This window comes from Lipotes vexillifer, unplaced genomic scaffold (genome assembly GCF_000442215.2).
Source record: "Lipotes vexillifer unplaced genomic scaffold, Lipotes_vexillifer_v1.1 scaffold1249, whole genome shotgun sequence".
Lineage (NCBI taxonomy): Eukaryota > Metazoa > Chordata > Mammalia > Artiodactyla > Lipotidae > Lipotes > Lipotes vexillifer.
Window position 1 is genome coordinate 82,758 of NW_006782643.1, and position 23,882 is coordinate 106,639.

A 23,882-nucleotide genomic window follows, 5' to 3' on the forward strand; every position below is an offset into this window, starting at 1 on the left:
GGTCAGCGCTGATAGCCGTGGCTCACGCCTGTCTCTGGAGCTCCTTTAAGCAGCCTTCTTAATCCCCTCTCCTCGCGCACCAGGAAACAAAGAGGGAAGAGAAAGTCTCTTGCCTCTTCGGCAGGTCCAGAATTTTTCCCGGACTCCCTCCCGGCTAGCCATGGTGCAGTAACCCCTTCAGGCTGTGTTCATGCCGCCAACCACAGTCCTGTCCCTGTGATCTGACCGAAGCCTGATCCTCAGCTCCCAGTCTCCGCCCACCCCGGTGTGTAAGCAGACAAGCCTCTGGGGCTGGTGAGTGCCTGTTGGTAACGATTATCTCTGCAGGAATCTCTCCACTTTGCCCTTCACACCCCTGTTGCTGTGCTCTCCTCCGTGGCTCCGAAGCTTTCCCCCTCAGCCACCCGCAGTCTCTGCCCACGAAGGGGCTTCCTAGTGTGTGGAAACCTTTCCTCCTTCACAGCTCCCTCCCACTGGTGCAGGTCCCATCCCTATTCTTTTGTTTCTGTTTTTTCTTTTTTTTAAACCCACCTAGGTACATGGGGAGTTTCTTGCCATTTGGTAGGTCTGAGGTCTTCTGCCAGCGTTCAGTGGGTGTTCTATAGGAGCAGTTCCATGTATAGATGTATTTCTGACTTATCTGTAAGGAGGAAGGTGATCTCCGCATTTTACTCTTCTGCCATCTTCCTCTGCTCCCAAGAAAGAAGGTTCTTTTCTTACTTTCCCTAGGAACCCTGGATGGGAACTTCCCTCCTCAGCGGCAGGACGTGGACAATGATTTCTTCCTCCTCTTTAGTGTGATAGATGAGAACCTTAGTTGGCATATCAATGAGAACATTGCCACTTATTGCTCAGACCCTGCCTCAGTTGACATAGAAGATGAGACGTTTCAGGAGAGCAATAGGATGCATGGTAAGCTGGGAGTATGTGGCCACTCTATGACAGTGAACATTGATGGAGGGTCTCCACTGGGCCTAGCATTTGGTGGATATTTTCACATACCTTGTTCCTTTTAATTCTCACAAAGACTGTGAGTAGTAGATGGTTTTCCCATTTCACTCATGAGGAAACCGAGGCTCTAGGATTACACAGAAAATAAATGGCACAGCTAAAATTCCAGCCCTGATATGTCTGACTGCATAGGCTATGCTCTTGCCATTAGGTACCCTGCTTTCTAAAGTGGAATAGCCCATGTTGTGGACTCCAAAGTCATATACTATATGCTCAAGTCACTTTGGTGAGGATTGCCTACTGATATAATTAGTGAACATTTCTTTGTTCTAAAAAGGATGCAAACTGAAAATTACACATTTTGTAGAGAAAAAAAATGACTTCCCATAAGGGAGTTGACCATTTTAATTAAATTTAAAACAAACTAAAGGCACAAAAGCCTGGGGCATGGACAGAGAACTGAGTTTAGAAATGAAAGTAAGTGATTTTGCTTTCATTTATTTTGGGGAGTGATTTACTTGGTGACAGAGGTGGGCGCAAAATGAGAAAGTCCCAAGGGGAGGTGAAAACTCAGAGGGAAGATGCAAAGTATGGCTTGGACAGCTCAAATTTCCCTTAGTTTTAAACCAATTGCTTGTAATAACTATGATCATTAGTTAGCTAACTTGACAGCTGTCCTGTGGAAATTTCAGAAGGAAATTGGCTTAGATGGAAAGAAAGTTTTGTAAAATAAACTCCATTTCTTAGAAAGCTTCCTCAGATTTCTGGGTTGGAATCCTGGCTGTACCACATAATAGATTTGTGGTCTTGGGAGAGAAGTAACTTTAGCTCTCTGAGCTTTGATTTTCACATTTTTTCCCATAATAACAGTTAATTCTGCCTCTTTCCCAGGGATGTTTGTGAGATTTATATAAGATAATACAGTGTACTCTTTGAATCCTCATCTAAATGTTATCTATTATTATTGTCAGATGGTAAGGCCTCTCTCATTGGGCTGTCCTTTCCTAACTCTGATATTTTCTTTTGCAGCAATCAATGGCTTTGTCTTTGGAAACTTACCAGATCTGAGCATGTGTGCACAGAAGCGTGTGGCCTGGCACTTGTTTGGCATGGGCAACGAGGTAGATGTCCACACAGCTTTCTTCCATGGACAGATGCTGACCATCCGAGGCCACCGTACTGATGTGGCTCATATCTTTCCAGCCACTTTTGTGACTGCTGAGATGGTACCCTGGGAACCTGGCACCTGGTTAATTAGCTGTCAAGTGAATAGTCACTTGCAAGGTGAGATCCAACATCTCTGATCTTTCAGATACAGGACATAGGTGGCAGTGATAGTTATCAGGAGGCTGGGTTTCTGACCTGGAGACATAAGATTGTTCTTTCAGGTGAGATAGTTGGATATAAATGATGAAATATTAGACTAGAATTCTGGGATTCCAGATTCTTTCCTGGCTCAGCCATTAAATTGCAAGTTGACCTGGGGCATTACTCTGAGTTTCATCTTCCCCATCTCTAACATAAGGTGGTATAGGAATGGATGAGTGAGCTTTTAAGCTGCCTTTTTTTTTGCTCAGAATTCTAAGGAATTAAGACCTGATAGTATTTGCTGCTGATTGAACAGGGAGTGAAGGGGTAATTAGTTAAAGAAGAGTAAGGCTTTTTCAGGAGATCATGGAGTATTGTGGGAAAGTAGTGACACTCTAGTTAGAGTCCAACAGCAATAGGTTTAGAAGGTTTGGATTTTAGAAGAAGAATGTTGAGGTAATGGCCCTGTGCAGTGAGGAACATCAGAGGAGCAGAGGAACCTATGAGACAATGGAAAGAGCATTAGGTAGGTGATTAGAAGGTTCAAGTTGTCTCAGCTCTGTGGAAAACTGAAGAAATCACTATGTGATTTTGGAAAAATCCCTTCCCACTTCTATGCTTCATTTGGTATATATATATATATATATATATATATATATATATATATATATATATATATATATATATGTATGTATGTATGTATGTATATGTATAATGGGGGATTGGGTTTAAATAGTTTCTAAGATCTTCAGCTCTCACTTTCTAGAATTATTTGAAGTATGGTAAATCAAGTGAAAGTCATTAAAATGATATGTGAGTATGTGAAAGTGGATTTGAGTAGGTGAGGAATTTTAGACTGGTGGAATATTGATTCTGGAATGGTAAGTTTGACCCAATAGGAGCAAGGTATTCATGTGCCATTGTCCAGGGTCTGCCCTCAGTACCAAATGTACCTGGATAAGAGAGTATGAATGTGAATGGAAGTTAGGGATGCAGTGCAATAGTGAAACAAACATAAGCCTTAGAGCCAGACAAGCCTGGATTCAAAACCTGGTTCTACCAGTTAGTTACCTTTGATAAGACATATCACTTTTTTGAGTCTATGTTTCCTCATGAGGATTGCAATAATGATTCCTACCATATACAGTTGTAATGAGGTTTCAGAGAGATGATGGGATTTTGAATCTTAGAGATGGGGGAATGATGAGACCAAGATCCTGGATACAAGAGAAGAAAATGAGTGCTCAAATTTGCACTTAAAATATAGGCACTTAAATCTCAACTCTACCTCTGACTAGCTATGTAATCTTGGGCAATTTACTTAACCCCTCTGACCCTTAATTTTCTTAATCTTCAAAAGGGGACATTAAAAGTCTGCTTCATAGGCTAGTTATGAGGATTGAAGGAGATAACATGTAAATCACCTGACACAGGGCCTGGAATATAGTACACATTCAACAAAAATGAATATCCTTACCCACTCCTTCTTCATACCTCTGATTTCTGATTTCAAATTTCAAATCTCCTTGGGATGTTGTGAGACTCAAATGAGATAATGTACCTGAACGACCTCTATAATTAGCCAAGAAAATATAACACAGCATCATCCATTACCCTTATGCCTCAATGTAACATCTTCCACATTTGGAAACACTACTTAGAATCTAAATTTTCCTAACAGTCTCAAGTGTGAAGCTTCATCTTCATGTGTAGATGATGTTCCATTACTTTGGGAGCTTCCCACTTTACAAATAACTTACTCCACTTTTTAAAATTTGATGCTCCCATGGGCCTAGTGTGGTAGATTTCCCTATTCTCCCCATTTACAAATCAGGGGTTAAGCTCAGGTCTAGGAAGTGACTTGCCTAAGATCCTATAGATAAGGATAAGTCTTGGACTTGAACTCAGGTATTTTGACTTCAAGCTCTGTGATGTTGCTACAATGTAAGCATTTTGCAGAGGCAAGAGCAAGGGTCTGGTAAATGAGTCAGTGGTTGTGAGCAGGTGGAGATATTTGAATTCCCACATAGGCTCTCTCTCTCCCAGCTAGGCTCTTTAGGGGTGAGAGAAAGTAGCCCATTTGGAGGCAGGGGTAAAGAGCCTAGTGGAAGGTGGAAGGGGGAAACATTAGGAGAAGGAGAAAGCTGAGTCACCTGGGTAGAAGATGTTTTGGGTGGAATGGAGCTAGCCATGATGTTCTTCCTGCAGATGGCATGCAAGCACTCTACAAGATCAAGTCTTGCTCCATGGCACCTCCCATGAACCTACTCACAGGCAAAGTCCGGCAGTACTTCATTGAGGCCCATGAGATTCAATGGGACTACGGCCCAATGGGGCATGATGGGAATACGGGGAAGAATTTGAGGGAGCCAGGCAGGTAAGAGGTAGTGTATTCCCTCTCCCTACTCCTGGGCCCAACCACAGACACCTATTACTCCCTCTCAGAAATCTCTCACTTCACTTGGGGATCACAATCATTGTTTGTCTGAAGTTACATGGCACAACTGATAGCCAAATTCTTGTAGCCCCCAGAAGTTCTTGCTCTTGGGGAGCTATAAAACTTTTTGTATGGTTATGTCATATTCCCAGCAAAGAGTCCAAGCAGAAAAGAAGGTCCAGGTGGGACCGGATCATTTAAAATGGCATTTCTCCAACTCTAATTTACTAATTATTTACCTCTTTGCTCCTTCCTTTCTTTACCATAGTCTGAAGGAGACATTTAAGCTGAAGTGTAAAATGCACTCTAAGAAGTGTAGGAAGAGGGGAAGCAACCTGCCTGTGGCCATTCCATGCTCACCCTTTTGGAGGAATTTCTCAAAATTCTCATGTCTCACCCATGACTCAGATGTGGGCAAGATAGAGTAGAAGGTTAGTGCCCTAATCAGTTGCTAAGCCTTAAGTTATACTGACTCACTGGTCTATCAGTGATTCAAGGTTTTTCAAAAGAGGCACTTGATATATGACTAAGAGAGTTTATGGAGAAATATCCTAGGACACCCAATCATGTTTATTCTTCCAGTAGGACACAATGGAATGAATCTGCAGAAAACATAGGAAAGTAGGCACTTGGGTGTCAGCATGGCTTCTAAGAATCTGCAGCTGGTTTTGTTAAGTTAGTGGGTTTTCATTTTTGAAAGAAAGATATTATTGATTAAGGGAAGAAAGGATCTTGAGTACCTGAGGATGATTAAGGACAGATGTAAGACTACTTAACTCTGGAGAACAAAACTGATCCCAGTGTCTATAACTTACAAGCAAGAAGATTTCAGCCTATTTCTATACAACAGTAAAAGGAAATTCTTTCTCTGAAAATAAGTTCCCTGATCTTGGAAAGGCTCAAGCAGAAGCTGTGTATTACTAATTTGTGTTGTCACCAGAGGAAATACCTTCAGTGGGTGGAAGTTAACCTGGATGATCTCTGAGGTCCTTCCTAATCACAAAGATCCATAACTTGATGAGAAAAAGGGTGAGATGGAAACCTATTTGACACATGGCTAAATAATTTGAAATTTGCCTCCTTATATGCCAGTGGCTCAGATAAATTCTTCCAGAAGAGCTCCAGCCGAATCGGGGGTACTTACTGGAAAGTTCGATATGAAGCCTTCCAAGATGAGACATTCCAGGAAAAGGTGCAGCTGGAGGAAGATAAGCATCTTGGAATCCTGGGTGAGGAATCCTTAACTTGTGAATTTAATTGACTAGAGCCAGAGAATTGGGAAGGGCTTAGAAACTGGAGGCTGATGACAGCTCAGAAACACACTCTAGACCAACATTTCCCAAAGTGAGTCCCAAGAGATGAGTGTTTTGTGAGAAAGGGTTATAGGTCTGAATTTGTCTGCAAAACACTAAGTTAAACAGTCAAATAGTGTTCTTTGATGCAGGGCTTCCCAGAGCCTTGGATTTATTTTTGTTCATCATGAATCTCCAAGGTGGGAGTAGAGTATATAGCATTTCTTATATTTACTTTACTACTGAAACCTTTTTTCATTGAACATCTTCTGATAGCAGTGTTGTACATATCACACTTTTTTATTTTTATTTTTTTTATTTTGCGGTACGCTGGCCTCTCACTGCTCTGGCCCCTCCCATTGTGGAGCACAGGCTCCGGACGCGCAGGCTCAGCGGCCATGGCTCACGGGCCCAGCCACTCCGAGGCATGTGGGATCTTCCTGGACTGGGGCACGAACCCGTGTCCCCTGCATCGGCAGGCAGAATCTCAACCACTGTGCCACCAGGGAAGCCCCATATCACACTTTTAAACGTTATTCTCTAGGTGTATTTCTGAAGGGCTATATAAGGCAGTTCATGTTCTTGGCAATATGGGACCAGGAGCAGATTGGCATGACAGGCAGACATGCTTGCTATGGTGAGGGATGTGGAACAAAGCTTAGGGCCTGACCTTAGAGAAGGTATCTAGAAGGCCTAAAGCACAGTATAGCACTGAATTACTATAGGAAGGTTTGGTGTGGCTTAGTCACTTTGTAGAGCAGGAAATAAGATAGATCAGATGGGAAAAAACTTTGAAAATGAAATAAAGTAATGGACCATATTCTGGGCATAGGTTTGTGCCAGTTGATTTTAGGAGACCTGAACATGGACAATTGCTGTTTCATTAGCTGGATAGGGAGATATAAGGAGAAGAAACCCACCTGGGTTTGGGAAAGAGGGTGGGTGGCGAGTAGTAAGGAGCTATCATTAGCTGGTATTCAGTATTGGTCCCCAGTCCTTGTTTTTCTTTAATATTTTATTGTGGTAAAATATGCATAACATAAAATTTACCATCTTAACCATTTTAAAGTACACTGTTCAATGGTATTAAGTGCATTCATAGCATTGCACAGCCATCACCACCATCCATCTCCATAACTCTTTTCATCTTGTAAAACTGAATCACTATACTCATTAAAAAATAATTACCCATTCTTCCCTCCCCCCAGCACGTGGCAACCACCATTCTACTTTCTGTCTCTATGATTTTGACTACCTTAAGTACCTCATATAAGTGGAATTTTACAATATTTGTCTTTTTGTGACTAACATTTCACTTAGAATAATGTCCTCGATGTCCATCCATGTTGTAGTATATTGCAGAATTTCCATTGTAGTTTTGCTTATCCACTCATCTATTAATGGACACTTGGTTTGCTTCCACATTTTAGCTGTTTAGAATAATGTTGCTATGAATATGGGTATACAAATGTCTCTTTGAGACATGCTTTCAATTACTTTGGGTATATACACAGAAGTGGAATTGCTGGGTCTTATGGTAATTCTAGTTTTAATTTTTTGAGGAACCACCATGCTGTTTTCCACAGTGACTGCACCATTTTACAATCCCACCAACAGTGCATAAGTGTTCCAATTTCTACACATCCTTGGCAACACTTATTTTCTGATTTTTTTCATAGTATCCATCCTAATGGGTGTGAGGAGTTGGCTTATTGTAGTTTTGATTTGCATTTCCCTGATGATTAGTGACGTTGAGCATCTTTCCATGTGCCCATTGGCCGTTTGTATATCTGCTTTGGAAAAATGTCTATTCAAGTCCTTTGCGCAACTTTAGTTGGATTATTTTTTTGTTGTTGAGTTTTAGGAGTTCTCTATATATTCTGGATATTAATCCCCTGTCAGATGTATGATTTGCAAATATTTTCTTCCATTCTGTGGGCTGCCTTTTCACTCTGCTGGTAGTGTCTTTTGATGAACACTTACAATTTTTTTTCATGAAATACAATATGTTTATTTTTTTTAGTTACCTGTGTCTTTGGTGTCATAGCCAAGAAATCATTGCCCAATCCAGTGTCCTGAATATTTTGCCCTATGTTTACTGACAAAAGTTTTATTGTTTTAGGTACATTTAGATCTTTGATCTACTTTTATTTAATTTTTGCATATGGTGTTATGTAAGGGTTCAACTTCATTATTTTGCATGTCGAAATCCAGTTTTCCCAGCACCATTTGTTTAAAAGACTATCCTCATATCTGCAAGGGTTTATTTCTGGGCTCTCTATACTATTCCTTTGGTCTATATGTCTGTCTTATGCCAATATCACACTGTTTTGATTACCATAGCTCTGTAGTAAGTTTTAAAATCAGGAAATGTGATATCTTCTAGTTTGTTCTTTTTTCCCCAAGATTATTTTGCTATTTGGAGTCCTTTGAGATTACATATGAATTTTAGAAAGGGTTTTTCCACTTCTTCAAAATCATCATTGAGATTTTGATAGAAATTTCATTGAATCTGTAGGTAGTATTGACATTTTAACAATATTAAGTCTTTTGATCTATGAACATGCAATGTGTTTCCATTTTTTATGTCTATTTTATTTCAGCAATGTTTTGTAGTTTTCATTCTACAAGTTTTTCACAACCTTGGTTAAATAAATTCGAAGTATTTTATTCTTTTCATGTTATTATAAATGGAATTGCTTTTGTAATTTCTTTTTCAGATTTTTCAGTGTTAGTGCAACTGACTTTTTTGTGTTGATTTTGTATCCTACTACTTTGCTTAATTCATTGATTCTAACAGTTTTTTGTGGGCACTTTAGGATTTTCTAAATAAGTATGATAAAGATCTTATCATCTGCAAACAGATAATTTTACTTCTTCATTTCCAATTTGGATATCTTTTATTTCTTTTTCTTGACTAATTGATCTGGCTAGAAGCCCCAGTAATATGTTGAATACAAGTGGTAAAAGCAGGCATTCTTGCTCTTTCCTGATCTCAGAGGAAAACTTTTCAGTCTTTCAACATCGAGTATGATGTTTGCTGTGGGTTTTTCATATATGGCTTTTATTATATAGAAGTAGACTCCTTCTATTCCTAGTTTCTGGATTTTTTTTTAATTATTAAAAGGTGTTGAATTTTTCAAGTGTTTTTTCTGCATCAATCAACATGATCATTATTTCCCTTCATTTTGTTAACATAATATATTACATTGATTAATTTTTGTATGTTGAAACATTCCTGCATTCCAGGAATAAAACCAACTTAGTCATGGTGTGTAATGGGTTTTTTTTTTTTTTTTTGCTTTTTTTAGAATTGAATGTATTTTTATTTTTTTAACATCTTTATTGGAGTATAATTGCTTTACAGTGTAATATTTTTAATATGTGGCTGAGTTTGTTTTGCTAGTATTTCATTGAGGATTTTTGCATCAGTGTTCATAAGTAATATTGGTGTGTGGTGTTCTTGTAATATCTTTGCATGGCTTTGATATCAGTGTAATGCTGACCTCATAGAATGATTTAGGAAGTATTCCCTGCTCTACAATTTTTTTGGGAATATTTGAGAATTGGTATTACTTCTTTAAATGTTTAGAAGAATTCACGAGTAAAGCCATCAGGTCCAGGGCTTTTCTTAGTTCCCAGATTTTTGATGACAGATTCAATCTCTTTATAGGTCTTTCAGATTTTCTATTACATTATGATTAAGTCTTGGTTGGTTTTCTGTTTTAGGAATTATCTATTTTATCTAGGTTTTCCAATTTGTTGGTTTACAAACAAATTATAATCTTTTTAATAATATTTCTTATAATCTTTTTATATAATCTCTTATAAACATTTTTTTCTTTACTTCTGTAGAATCAGTAGTAATGTCCCCAATTTCATTTCTAATTTTGGTCATTTGAATCTCCTATATTTTTTTCTTACTCCATCTAACTAAAGACTTTTCAATTTTGTTGACCATTTTGAAGAACCACTTGTGGTTTCATTGATTTTTTAAAATATGTTTATTGGAGTATAATTGCCTTACAATGTTGTGTTAGCTGATGCTGTATAACAAATTGAATCAGCTATATGTATACATATATCCCCATATCCATTCACTCTTGCATCTCCCTCCCACCCTCCCTATCCAACTGCTCTATGGTGACACAAAGCACAGAGCTGGTCTCCCTGTGCTCTGCAGCTGCTTCCCACTAGCTATATATTTTACATTTGGTAGTGTATATATGTCCATGCTACTCTCTCACTTCATTCAGCTTACCCATCCACCTCCCCATGTCCTCAAGCCAATTATCTAGGTCTGTGTCTTTATTCCTATCCTGCCCCTAAGTTGTTCAGAACCATTTTTGTTAATTACATATATATTTGTTAGCATACGGTATTTGTTTTTCTCTTTCTGACTTATTTCACACTGTATGACAGTCTCTATGTCCACCCACCTCACTGCAAATATCTCAATTTTGATTCTTTTTATGGCTGAGCATTATTCTATTGTATATATGTGCCACATCGTCTTTATCTATTTATCTATCAATGGATATTTAGGTTGATACCATGTCCTGGCTTTTGTAAATAGTGCTGCAATGAACATTGTGGTATATGACAATTTTTGAATTATGGTTTTCTCAGGGTATATGCTCAGTAGTGGGATGGCTGGGTCATATGATAGTTCTAGTTTTAGTTTCTTTAAGGAACCTCCATACTGTTCACCATAGTGGCTGTATCAACTTACATTTTCACCAACCGTGCAAGAGGGTTCCCTTTTCTCCACACCATCTTCAGCATTTATTGTTTGTAGATTTTTGATGATGGCCCTTCTGACTGTTGTGAGGTGATATCTCACTGTAATTTTGATTTGCATTTCTCTAATGATTAGTGATGTTGAGCATCCTTTCATGTGTTTGTTGGCAATCTGTATATCTTCTTTGGAGAAATGTCTATTTATGTCTTCTACACATTTTTAGATTGGGTTGCTTGTTTTTCTGCTGTTGAGCTGCATGAGTTGCTTGTATATTTTGGAGATTCATCCTTTGTCAGTTGCTTCATTTGCAAGTATTTTCTCCCATTCTGAGGGTTGTCTTTTCATCTTGTTTTTAGTTTCCTTTGCTGTGCAAAAGCTTTTAAGTTTCATTAGGTCCCATTTGTTTACATTTATTTTTATTTCCATTTCTCTAGGAAGTGGATCAAAAAGGATCTGCTGCAATGTATGTCACAGAGTGTTATGCCTGTGTTTTCCTCTGAGGCTTTTATAGTGTCTGTCCTTATATTGAGGTCTTTAATTCATTTTGAGTTTATTTTTGTGTATGGTGATAAGGAGTGTTCTAATTTGATTCTTTTACATGTAGCTGTCCAGTTTTCCCAGCACCAATTATTGAAGAGGCTGTCTTTTCTCCATTGTATATTCTTGCCTCCTTTGTCAAAGATAAGGTGACCATAGTCCATTGGTTTATCTCTGGGCTTTCTATCCTCTTCCATTGATCTATATTTCTGCTTTTATGCTCGTACCATACTATCTTGATTACTGTAGCTTTGTAATATAGTCTGAAGTCAGGGAGTCAGATTCCTCCAGCTTGGTTTTTCTTTCTCATTATTGCTTTGGCTATTCGTGGTCTTGTGTGTTTCCATACAAATAGTGAGAAAAAATTCTAGTTCTGTGAAAAATGCCATTGGTAGTTTGATAGGGATTGCATTGAATCTGTAGATTGCTTTGGGCAGTAGAGTCATTTTCACAGTGTTGATTCTTCCAATCCAAGAATATGGTGTATCTCTCCATTTTACATCCTGCTACTTTACCAAATCATTGATCAGCTCTAGTAGTTTTCTGGTCACATTTTTCGGATACTCTATGTACAGTATTATGTCATCTGCAAACAGTGACAGTTTTACCTCTTCTTTTCCGATTTGGATTCATTTTATTTATTTTTCCTCTCTGATTACTGTAGCTAAAACTTCTAAAACTATGTTAAATAATAGTGGTGAGAGTGGGCAAACTTGTCTCGTTCCTGATCTTACTCAAAATTGTTTCAGTTTTTCACCATTGTGAATGATGTTGGCTGTGCGTATGTCATATATGGCCTTTATTTTGGTGAGGTAAGTTCCCTGTATGCCTACTTTCCAGAGGGTTTTTATCATAAATGCATGTTGAACTTAGTCAAAGATTTTTCTGCATCTATGGAGATGATCATATGATTTTTATCCTTCAGTTTGTTAATATAGTGTATCACATTGATTGATTTGCATATATTGAAGAATCCTGCATTTCCAGGATAAACCCCACTTGATCATGGTGTATGATCTCTTTAATGTGCTGTTTGATTCTGTTTGATAGTATTTTGTTGAGGATTTTTGCATCTATGTTCATCAGCAATATTGGCCTGTAGTTTGTGTGTGTGTGTGTTGCATCTTTGTCAGGTTTTGTATCAGGGTGATGGTGGCTTCATAGAATTAGTTTGGGAGTGTTCCTACCTCTGCTATATTTTGGAAGAATTTGAGAAGGATAGGTGTTATTTCTTCTCTAAATATTTGATAGAATTCTAATTAAGGTTGTGCTTTTCTAAGAATTTGTCCATTTCTTCCAGATTGTCCATTTTATTGGCATATAGTTGCTTTTCGTAATCTTTCATGATCCTTTGTATTTCTGCAGTGTCAGATGTTTCTTGTCCTTTTTCTTTTCTACTTCTATTGATTTGAGTCCTCTCCCTTTTTTTCTTGATGAGTCTGGCTAATGGTTTATCAATTTTGTTTATCTTCCCAAAGAACCAGCTTTTAGTTTTATTGATTTTTGCTATTGTTTCCTTCATTTCTTTTTTATTTATTTCTGATCTGATCTTTATTATTTCTTTCCTTCTGCTAATTTTGGGGTTTTTTTTTTTTGTTCTCCTTTCTCTAATTGCTTTAGGTGTAAGGTTAGGTTGTTTGTTTTTCTTGTTTCTTAAGGTAGCATTGTATTTCTATAAAATTCCCTCTTTGAACTGCTTGTGTTGCATACCATAGGTTTTGGGTCGGTTTGTTTTCATTGTAATTTGCTTCTAGGTATTCTTTTATTTCCTCTTTGATTTTTTCAGTGATCCCTTTGTTATTAAGTAGTGTATTGTTTAGCCTCCATGTGTTTTTAATTTTTGCCCATTTTTCCTGTAATTTATATCTAGTCTCATAGGGTTGTGGTCATAAAAGATACTTAATATGAGTTCAGTTTTCTGAAATTTGACAAAGCTTGATTTGTGACCCAAGATATGATCCATCCTGGAGAATGTTCAATGAGCAGTTGAGAAGAAAGTGTATTCTGTTGTTTTCGGATGGAATGTCCTATAAATATCAATGAAGTCCATCTTGTTCAATGTATCATTTAAAGCTTGTAATTCCTTATTTATTTTCATTTTGGTTGATCTGTCCATTGGTGGAAGTGGGGTGTTAAAGTCCCCTACTATTATTGTGTTACTGTCGATTTCCCCTTTTATGGTTATTAGCATTTCCCTTATATATTGAGCTGTTCCTATGTTGGGTGTATAAATATTTCCAATTGTTATATCTTCTTCTTGGATTGATCCCTTGATCATTATATAGTGTCCTTCCTTGTCTCTTGTAGTAGTCTTTATTTTAGAGTGTATTTTGTCTGATATGACTATCACTACTCCAACTTTCTTTTGATTTCCATTTTCATGTAATATCTTTTTCCATCCCCTCCCTTTTAGTCTGTATGTGTGCCTACGTCTGAAGTGGGTTTCTTGTAAACAGCATGTATATGGGTCTTGTTTTTGTATTCATGTAGCCAGTCTATGTCTTTTGGTTGGAGCATTTAATCCATCTACATTTAACGTAATTATTGATATGTATGTCCCTATTATGATTTTCTTATTTGTGTTGGGTTTGTTTTTGCAAGTTTCTTCCTTTTCCTGTGTTTCCAGCCTAGAGAAGTTTCTTTAGCATTTGTTGTAAAGCTGGTTGGTTGTGCTGAATTCTCTTAGCTTTTTATTGTCTGTAAAGCTTTTAATTTCTCCATTGAACATGAATGAGATCCTTTCTGGGTAGAGGAATCTTGGTTGTAGTTTTTTTCCCTTTCATCACTTTAAATATATCCTGTCCCTCCCTTCAGGCCTGCAGAGTTGCTGCTGAAAGATCAGCTGTTAACCTTATGGGGATTTTATTGTATATTATTTGTTGCTTTTCCCTTCCTGCTTTTAATATTTTTTCTGTGTATTTAATTTTCGATAGTTTGATTAATATATGTCTTGGTGTGTTTCTCCTTGGATTTATCCTGTATGGGACTCTCTGTACTTCCTGGACTTTATTGACTCTTTTCTTTTCCATATTAGGGAAGTTTTCAACTATAATTCTTCAAATATTTTCTCAGTGCCTTTCTTTTTCTCTTATTCTTCTGGGACCCCTATCATTTGAATGTTGATGTGTTTAATATTGTCCCAGAAGTCTCTGAGACTGTCCTTAATTCTTTTTGTTCTTTTTTCTTTATTCTGCTCTGTGGTAATTATTTCCACTATTTTATCTTGCAGGCCACTTATCTATTCTTCTGTCTCAGTTATTCTGCTATTGATTCCTTCTACAGAACTTTTAATTTCATTTATTGTCCTGTTCATCATTGTTTGTTTGCTCTTTAGTATTCTAGGTCCTGGTTAAGCGTTCGTTGTATTTTCTCCATTGTATTTCCAAGATTTTGGATCATCTACTATCATTACTGTGAGTTGTTTTTCAGGCTGAGTGCTTATTTCCTCTTCATTTCTTTGGTCTGATTGGTTTCTATCTTCCTCTTTCATGTGCTGTGTATTTCTCTGTCTTCTCATTTTGCTTAACTTACTGTGTTTGGGGTCTCCATTTCACTGGCTGCAGGTTCGTAGTTCCCATTGTTTTTGGTGTCTGCCTTCAGTGGGTAAGGTTGTTTCAGTGGGTTGTGTAGGATTCCTGGTGGAGGGCACTGGTGCCTATGTTCTGGTGGATTAGACAGGATCTTGTCTTTCTGCTGGGCAAGACCACGTCCAGTGGTGTGTTTTGGGGTGTCTGTGAACTTATTATGATTTTAGGTGACCTCTCTGTTAATGAGTGGGGTTGTGTTTCTGTCCTGTTAATTATTTGGCCTATGGTTTCCAGCACTGCAGCTTGCTGTTTTTTGAGTGGAGCTGGGTCTTAACATTGAGGTGGAGATCTATGTGAGAGCTTTCACCTTTTGATATCAGGTGCGGCCGGAAAGTCTCTGGTAGACTCATATCCTGAACTCAGCTCTTCCACCTCAGAGGCTCACGCTGGAGCTCTAAGACCCTCTCAGCCAGTCAGCTCAAAAAAAAGGGAGAAAAAAATAAAAGAAAGAAAAATAAAGTAAAATATTTAAAAGAAAAAAATATTAAAATAAAAAGTAAAAAATATTTTTAAAAAAGAGGGAAAGAAGAGAGCAACCAAATCCAAAAACTAATCCACCAGTGATAACAACCGCTAAAAACTATACAAAAAGAAAAACAGAAATGGACAGAGAGAAGAACCCTTGGACAAATGGTAAAAGCAAAGCTATACAGACAAACACACACAAAAAAGCATACACATACACACTCACAAAAAGAGAAAAAGTTAAAAATATATATGTTAAAAAAAGGAAGAGAGCAACCAAATCAATAAACAAATCTACCAATGATAATAAGCTCTAAATACTAAACTAAAATAAACATAAAACCAGAAACAAATTAGATGCAGAAAGCAAACCCCAAGTCTACATTTGCTCCCAAAGTCCACCACCTCAGTTTTGGCATGATTAATTGTCTATTCAGGTAGTCCGCAGATGCAGGGTACATTAAGGTGATTTTGGAGATTTAATCCACTGCTCATGAAGCTGCTGGGAGAGATTTCCCTTTCTCTTAGTTGTTCGCACAGCTCCTGGGGTTCAGCTTTCGTTTTGGCCTCGTCTCTGTATGTAAGTCTCCTGTGGCCGTCTGTTCCCCACCCAGACAGAATGGGGTTAAAGGAGTGGCTGATTAAGGAGCTCTGGCTCACTCAGGCCAGGGGGAGGGAGGGGTCCGGAATGCAGGGTGAGCCTGAGGCGGCAGAGGTTGATGTGATGTTGCAACAGCCTGAGGCACACCGTTTGTTCTCCCAGGGAAGTTGTCCCTGGATCTCGGGACCCTGGTAGTGGCGGGCTGCACAGGCTCCTGGGGGGGGAGGTGTGTGTGTGTGTGGATAGTGACCTGTGCTTGCACACATGCTTCTTTTTTTAAAAAAAAAACATCTTTATTGGGGTATAATTGCTTTACAATGGTGTGTTAGTTTCTGCTTTATAACAAAGTGAATCAGTTATACATATACATATGTTCCCATATCTCTTCCCTCTTGCATCTCCCTCCCTCCCACACTCCCTATCCCACCCCTGCAGGCAGTCACAAAGCACCGAGCTCATCTCCTGCAGCAGCAACCTTAGCGTTTCATGCCCGCCTCTGCTGTCCATGCTGATAGCTGCAGCTCACGCCCAACTCAGGAGTTCATCTAGGTAGTGCTCTGAATCTCCTCTCCTCGCACACCCCAAATCAATGGTCTCTTGCCTCTTAGGCAGTTCCAGACTTTTTCCCAACTCCTTTCTGGCTATCTGTGGTGCACTAGCCTCCTTCAGGCTGTGTTCATGCAGCCAACCCCAGTCCTCTCCCTGGGATCTGATCTCCAAAGCCAGAGCCTCAGTTCCCAGCCCCCTCCTGCTCCAGTGGGTGAGCCAAAAAACCTCTCTGGCTGGTGAGTGCTGGTCAGCACTGATCCTTGTGTGGGAATTTCTCTGCTTTGCCCCCTGTGCCCCTGTTGCTGTGCTCTCCTCCATGGATCCAAATCTTCCCCACTGTCCACCCACCATCTCTGCCAGTGAAGGGGCTTCCTAGTGCGTGGAAGCTTTCCCTCCTTCACAGCTCCCTCCCAGAGGTGCAGGTCTCATCCCTATTCTTTTGTCTTTTTTTCCAGTTTTCTCTTTTGCCCTACCCAGACACATGGGTAGTTTCTTGCCTTTTGGGAGGTCTGAGGTCTTCTGCCAGCATTCAGTAGGTGTTCTGTAGGAGTTTTTCTACATGTAGATGTATTTTTGATGTTTTGTGGGAAGGAAGGTGATCTCCACGTCTTACTCCTCCACCATCTTGAAGGTTCTCGATATTCATTTTCATTGATTTTAAAAATTGTTTTTCTATTCTCTATTTTATTTATTTCTGCTCTAATCTTTATAATTTCCTTTCTTCTGCTAGCTTTGGGTCTTGTTAGCTTTTATTTTCCTAGTTCCTTAAGTTGTAAAGTTGGGTTATTGGTTTGTGAACTTTCTTGTTTCTTAAATGTGTTTATAGGTATAAGTTTCCCGCTTACCACTGTTTTTACTACCTTTCATCTTTTGGTATGTTGTAAGGTCATTTTCATTTTCATTTTCCTCTACATATTTTGTAATTTCCTTATGATCTCTTTTCTGACATTATGGTTGTTTAAAAGTGTGTTGCTTAATTTCCACAACTTTGTGAATTTTCCAGTTTTCCTTCTGTTATTGTTTTCTTACTTTATCCCATTGTGGATGGAGACAATACTTTGTATGATATATTTTTAAGTCTATTGAGATTAATCTGTGGCCTAACTTATGGTTTATCTTGGAATGTGTCCTCTGTGCACTTGAGAAGAATACATATTCTGTTCTTGTTGGGTAGAGTGTTCTGTATATATTATATCTAGTTGGTCTGTTGTGTGTTTTGTCTTCATTTCATTGCTTATCTTTTGTATAGTTGTTTTTTCCATTATTGTAAGTGGGGTAGAGGTTCCTAGTCTTTGAAAAGAAGTGCAACTTTAGGAGTAGCAATTGAGTAAAAACTAGGCCAGAAACCCTGAACTAGGGTTAGAGCCATCATAAGTACTCAAGGTATTGTCTTGGTATTTCTTGTTGATCTCAAAGTTGTTCCAGGCTAGGTTAAATGTGGTAGGTAATGGAAGAAAGGTAAGTGTAGAAGTGATGGCTAGACTACCTAGTCCAGGACCTGACTAGAAGTTATAATAATTTCATCTGTTTCAATTCAGTTTAGGATTGAGGCAAGCTCAGATTTTTAGTTGAGTTCTACCAGGAAATGCAATTGTGGAAACTGGGGAAATGGGATTGGACCTGACAGTGGAGTAGGAGAAAACCCTGACTTTAGGATCTGGTTCTCTTCCTAAGCAGTCATTTGAATTTGGGCAGATCAGGTCCAACTCTCTGAGCTGCAGTTTCCTCATCTGAAAAATGAAGATATCATCTGCCTTTTATACGTTATAATGGTGATTGAAGATCAAAATGAGATGGTGGAATTTAAAGTGCTTTTTATAACTGTAAATTGCAATATACTTGAAAAAGATTATTCTTATTATTGCAGAGGAAAAACTTCTCTATCTTTTTCACTTCATTTTTTCTTTTCTTCCCTCTCCTACTTCCATCCTACCTGATCATCCTGTTTTCATTACCATTGTCTCTCCTTCCCATTTTCCAGGGCCAGTGATCCGGGCTGAGGTGGGTGACACCATCCAGGTGATCTTCTACAACCGTGCCTCCCAGCCATTCAGCATACAGCCTCATGGGGTCTTTTATGAGAAAGACTCCGAGGGAACTGTGTACAATGATGGTGAGCAGGCAGGGTTTCAAGTAATGTGGGCTGCAGATAATAACAGGTACCTCTAGAGTACAAATAAATAAAGGAGTGAAGGAAAGAAAAGAAGGCAGAACTAACTGCCATGGACGGATGTTGTTGAATGAATGTATGATATTTTAGTGAGACAGAGCTGGGATCAATAAGAGACAACTACTTTTAAATATATTTAAATATATTCTGATTATGAAATACATGTATTATGGAATTTTGATAAACATGGAAAATTATAAAATAAATAAACTTCATTCATAAGTAAATGGCCAATATATTTTATATACCTTTTAACATTTTTCTGTGTTTATACAAATTTATATATTTAAAGATTTGTGATGATATATTTTGTATAGTTTGGTGTCTTACTATTTTCACTTACCATTATATTGTGTCCATTTTCTATGTCATTATAATCTTAAAAACATTTTAATGACTATATAATACTCTAATCCATAGATTTTTTCTTATTTTTTATTATTTGGACATGTAGGTTGCTTTCATTATTTTTTAATATTGTAAATCATGTTGCAATGAATGAATATATGTATTTGGTTTGGACTACTACCTTAGGAAAAAATCCTAGAAGTGGGATTATTGGGTAGTTAATTTCTTGTTTTCCCTGAGAATAATATTAACACCTGCTAACCTCAAGCCAAAAATACCAAAAAATACTGAAAGCATAAAGGACAAACTTACAGACAAATCTGGAATAAAAGAACATTCTACAATGCAACTGGTCTAGTCTCTTCAAGAAATCAATGCCACAGGGAAAAGAATTAAAGAGACAACACCAAGGGCAATGTGCAAACCTTGTCTGGATGTTAGATGATATTAGGGTATTTTCTTAGGTCTGGTAATGTTATTATGGTAATATAGCAGATGCTTACTGGTGTATTTAGAAGTAAAATGTCATTATGCTTGCATTTCACTTCCAAATGATTTAGAAAAAGTAAGCATACACATAGATTTAGATAAATTAAAGATGGCCAAGTCTGTGATAAAATAGATAACCAACAAGGACCTACTGTAAAAATAAATAAGTAAATAAATAAATAAATAAATTTTAAAAAATACAAAAAGAGAAAAAAGGTGGCCAAATGTTAACAATCAACTCCAAGTGGTAGGGTAATTATCACACTATCCTTTAAGGTTTTTTGTATGTTTGAAAATTTAAAGAGTTAGGAACAATGAATGAATAAGAAAAAATAAGTTAAAGCCATCCTAAATTATATCACCATATGATAAATTATACTACAAATATCCTTATGTATGCTTCTTTGTCTACTTTTATGATTATTTCATCAGAATATATATTTAAGATGTGGAATTATATCAGAGGGTACACACATGAAAATTTCTGATACCTATGTCCAAATTGGAAAAATTTGCAGTCACATCAATTTGGAGTTCCATCAACAGTTACCAAGAGGGAGGACACATTTTCTTACAACCTCACCAGCAGAGGGCAGCCATTTTAATCATTGTCAAAATGTCAGTCCTGTAAGCAAACAACAAAACTCACTGTTACTTCTATTTACATTAGGTTGAACATTCTTTTCAGTATTTATTTTGTATCTTACTTTTCTTGTGGACATAATTTTTTAAGGCTTTTGATACATTCTGTCAACATTTTTTCTAAAATGGTTATTTTCATTTACACTTACCCTTTTTATAGGTGAGTGAGAGGAGTAAGTGCCATTTGAACCACTTATCACCAGAACTGATTATTATAATTTGTAAAATTTTGTTAATTTGACAGGCAAAAAAATTATATTTTCACTTGTATTAATTTGATTACTAATAGGTTTGAACATATAAAATAAAATTTCTGTACACTGCCTGACCATGACTTGTGTCTATTTAAGGAATTACAGCCTTAGTATCATATATACACACACACGCACACACATATATACAAAACATATACACATCCATACATACATGAATACACATAGAGAGGAAAATATGTACAACAATTAGAACCATTCAAAGATGAAACAGGCTATGATGGTAGGTAGTGAATCTTCTATCTCTGGATACTTTTAAGCAGAGGTAGGACTACAAGAGGAGATGAATGTATGTTTTTAAGTGAGGGATATTCCAAATAAGTTTTAAAAGTTCTTTCAATCCTTGGGTCCTATGAGTTTGGAAAACTGAAACCTAGGGAAATTTAAATTTCCCCAGTTCATATCACAAGTAGTGGCAGAACCAGAAACCAAACTCTAGTCTCTTGACTCCTACTCAGAATCTTTCTTAATATTCTATATTCTGTGTTGCTGTTTCTCCTACCGCGACTCCAAAATGCCTTTGTAGATTATGATCTTTACTTCACTGTTTGGAGATGATGATACTCACTCTAGCCAATGTGAGTAATGAATTCTATGTCTTTTCCTATAGGCTCATCCCACCCTGGCTTGGTGGCTAAGCCCTTTGAGAAAGTAACATACCGCTGGACAGTTCCTCCCAATGCTGGCCCCACTGATCAGGATCCTGCCTGTCTCACATGGATGTACTTCTCTGCTGCTGATCCCATAAGAGATACAAATTCTGGTCTGGTGGGCCCCCTGCTTGTGTGCAAGGCCGGTGCCTTGGGTGCAGATGGCAAGCAGGTATTGCCATGGTTTCTGGCTGGAAAGCCTGCTGGGAAGATGATGTGGTTGGGTTGCTGAATAGGAGTTAAGCATGGAACTGGGTTCTAGAAGTGAAGTAATGAAAAAAAAAGTTATTGAATCAGAAATTAATAGTTGGTGACTTCATGCTATCTTGCATGCTATTCTTTTGTTCACAAACACATATCTTCCTTAGTCTCTATTCCTTTCTATTTTATATTCTCCCAACATCTCCTCATTGTTTTAACCTCAGTGGCCCTTAAACCTTCCTCCTAATTCCTACTCTGCCCTACTATTTTCTTGCCTTCTTTCATAACCAGCCCATAAATCTTAGCTGTTTAACCTTGAGCAAATTACTTAACCTCTCTTTGTCTCAGTTTCCTCATCTACAGTAAAGGGTTAAAAATAGAAGAAGGTATCTTGGGTTTCTGTGAACACTAATTAAAATAATCCATATAAAGTGCTTGGCACAGTGTCTGATACCTAGTAAAGACTCAGTAAATGTTAGCAGTAATAATAATAATATTACTAAAATTAATAATAAAATAATAGTAAGTTAGTAATTAGTATAATTATTTTTTCTTTTATTTTCTAGCTTCTCCATCCCCATAGAATCCTCCGTCACCCCCTCCCCGATCTCCCAGCCGTCTTTCCCCACTCCTTCCCTTAATTGATTCCAGGCTCTCTTCTATCACACTCTGTACCTCTTCATCAATCTTGTGCACAATCTTGTGCCTCTTCCCTGCCCTCTTTCATACATCCCACCCCTCCAGTCTTATCACTTTATTCTAACACCCTTCACCCACCTGCAATTTGAAGTTACCTGAGGAAAAACTTTACAGCAACAACTGCAGCTCTAAGCAGGAGATATGGGCTTGGATCTGTGTTTGGAAAAGGAAATGGAAAATAATCAGGGGTCATTGGGTTCTGGAGCTGCACAGTCCACAACTGCTGAAACTGTGGTTATTCCCACTCTGTTTTCTTCCACTGAGACTACAGAAAGGCGTGGATAAAGAATTCTTTCTCCTTTTCACTGTGTTGGATGAGAACAAGAGCTGGTACAGCAATGCCAATCAAGCAGCTGCTATGTTGGATTCCCGACTGATCTCAGAGGATTTCAAGGGATTCCAAGACTCTAATCGGATGCATGGTATGGGGAGTGCTTTTACCCTAAGCTACAACTGAGAGATTATAAGTAAAATCTAGCCTAGATTTAATCATGATCCATTCCTGAAAACATTGATCCTATCAGTCATCTCTTCCCAAGAGACAAGCTACATCAAGGTATTAAACCTAAGACAACATATCTTATACTTAGTCCCTTCTTGTGCTTTGTTCTGTGTTACACAGTATGGAAGACACTGGAAAAAGGTACTGTAAAATGAGGATTGCACACAAAGTATCCGCTAGAGAATGAGGAGAGTAAGCTGGGATGATACCTTTCCAGTCTTATCTCCTTCTTTCTTATCACCCACTATCCTTGCTTCCCAACCCCATACTCCAGCCAAATATGGATATTTTCTATATATAGACATACCTTGTACTCTTCTGAGTCCATGCTTTTGTAATGTTTTGTTCTCTGCTTGAAATACCCCTCCTTACATTTTTGCTCTTAGCCAGTGGAGATTCTTCTCATTTTCAAAGGCCCTACTCAAAAGCTACCTCTTCCTCATTTCTTATTACCAAGTCCCAGGATGATGACACCCTCTTACTAACTACTATTGTATTTTTATCAGACTCTTTCAATAGCAAGTTCCATACACTCCAAAATATTGTAGTTATTTGTTACGTGCCTTTTGACTTCTGCTAGAGTGTAGTCTCCTTAAAGGTGAGTATTGTTTGTTGTTTATCTGTGTATCTTTTACATAGTTTAATATATAATAAGTAGTTATTGAACTAGTGAACTACTAAATTAATGAATAAGTGGGTGGGTGAGTGAATTAATGGGGATTCATGGTCCAAGTTTGTAAGGAACTCTCAGCATTTTGCAATGAAATGAAACTAACACCCATGAAATAATTATAGAATTTCCAAGACAGACTATAATTAAGTGCTAAATTGTGTGGAACAGCTTTTAAGTGACATAGCATTCAGAAAAGGAGAATATTAATGAGGAACAATCCAGTTAAAGGATTCCTGGAAGAAGGAAGTGCTTGACTGAGCCTTGAAGTCTGAATAATTTTGCAATCAAACATTATAGGTAGGGGAAGAAGAATCAAGCAGTTAGCGATGGTTCCATCAGCATCCCAGGGGATTACCAAATAAAGTTACTCATTAAAGCTGGTTCCAGTGGATGTAGGAACATTGAAAGGGCATAAGCTTCAAGCAGGTCTCCCTGTATTTTTGAGCGGAGTATGCAGGGTGGGAGAGGGTCAAGAACGAGTGTGTTGTCTTTTGGCTCTATCTCTTGCTTCTCATTACCAGTCAGTTACATCAGTTGGAAAAAGTAATACAGTCTAAAAACCAAGTTTATTCCAGTATGAATTTATTTGACAACTGATAAGTACTAGGTAACATGCGAGGTGCTTGGAAAAATGATGTGCTTCATGCTAGGTCAATCTACTGTGGGAGATAAATTTGTACGTAAATCACTGGACTCTGTGGTAAGTGACATTTCAGAATTTTGTGGGGAGAAAAGTTTCAAGGAAGCCAGAAAGAGTGTAAAAACTGC

The 23,882-nt window shown here is 37.9% G+C and overlaps 1 protein-coding gene across 1 annotated transcript in view; it reads left to right on the forward strand.

Annotated features, from left to right (window-relative positions):
- Nucleotides 1-23,882, forward strand: part of LOC103074782 (hephaestin-like) — a 108,474-nt gene that overhangs the window by 31,127 nt on the left and 53,465 nt on the right. Inside the window, 5 exon segments of the mRNA XM_007455352.1 lie at nucleotides 4,468-4,636; nucleotides 5,789-5,925; nucleotides 18,450-18,581; nucleotides 21,000-21,211; nucleotides 22,211-22,361. Of these exon segments, the coding sequence (XP_007455414.1) occupies nucleotides 4,468-4,636; nucleotides 5,789-5,925; nucleotides 18,450-18,581; nucleotides 21,000-21,211; nucleotides 22,211-22,361 (801 nt within the window).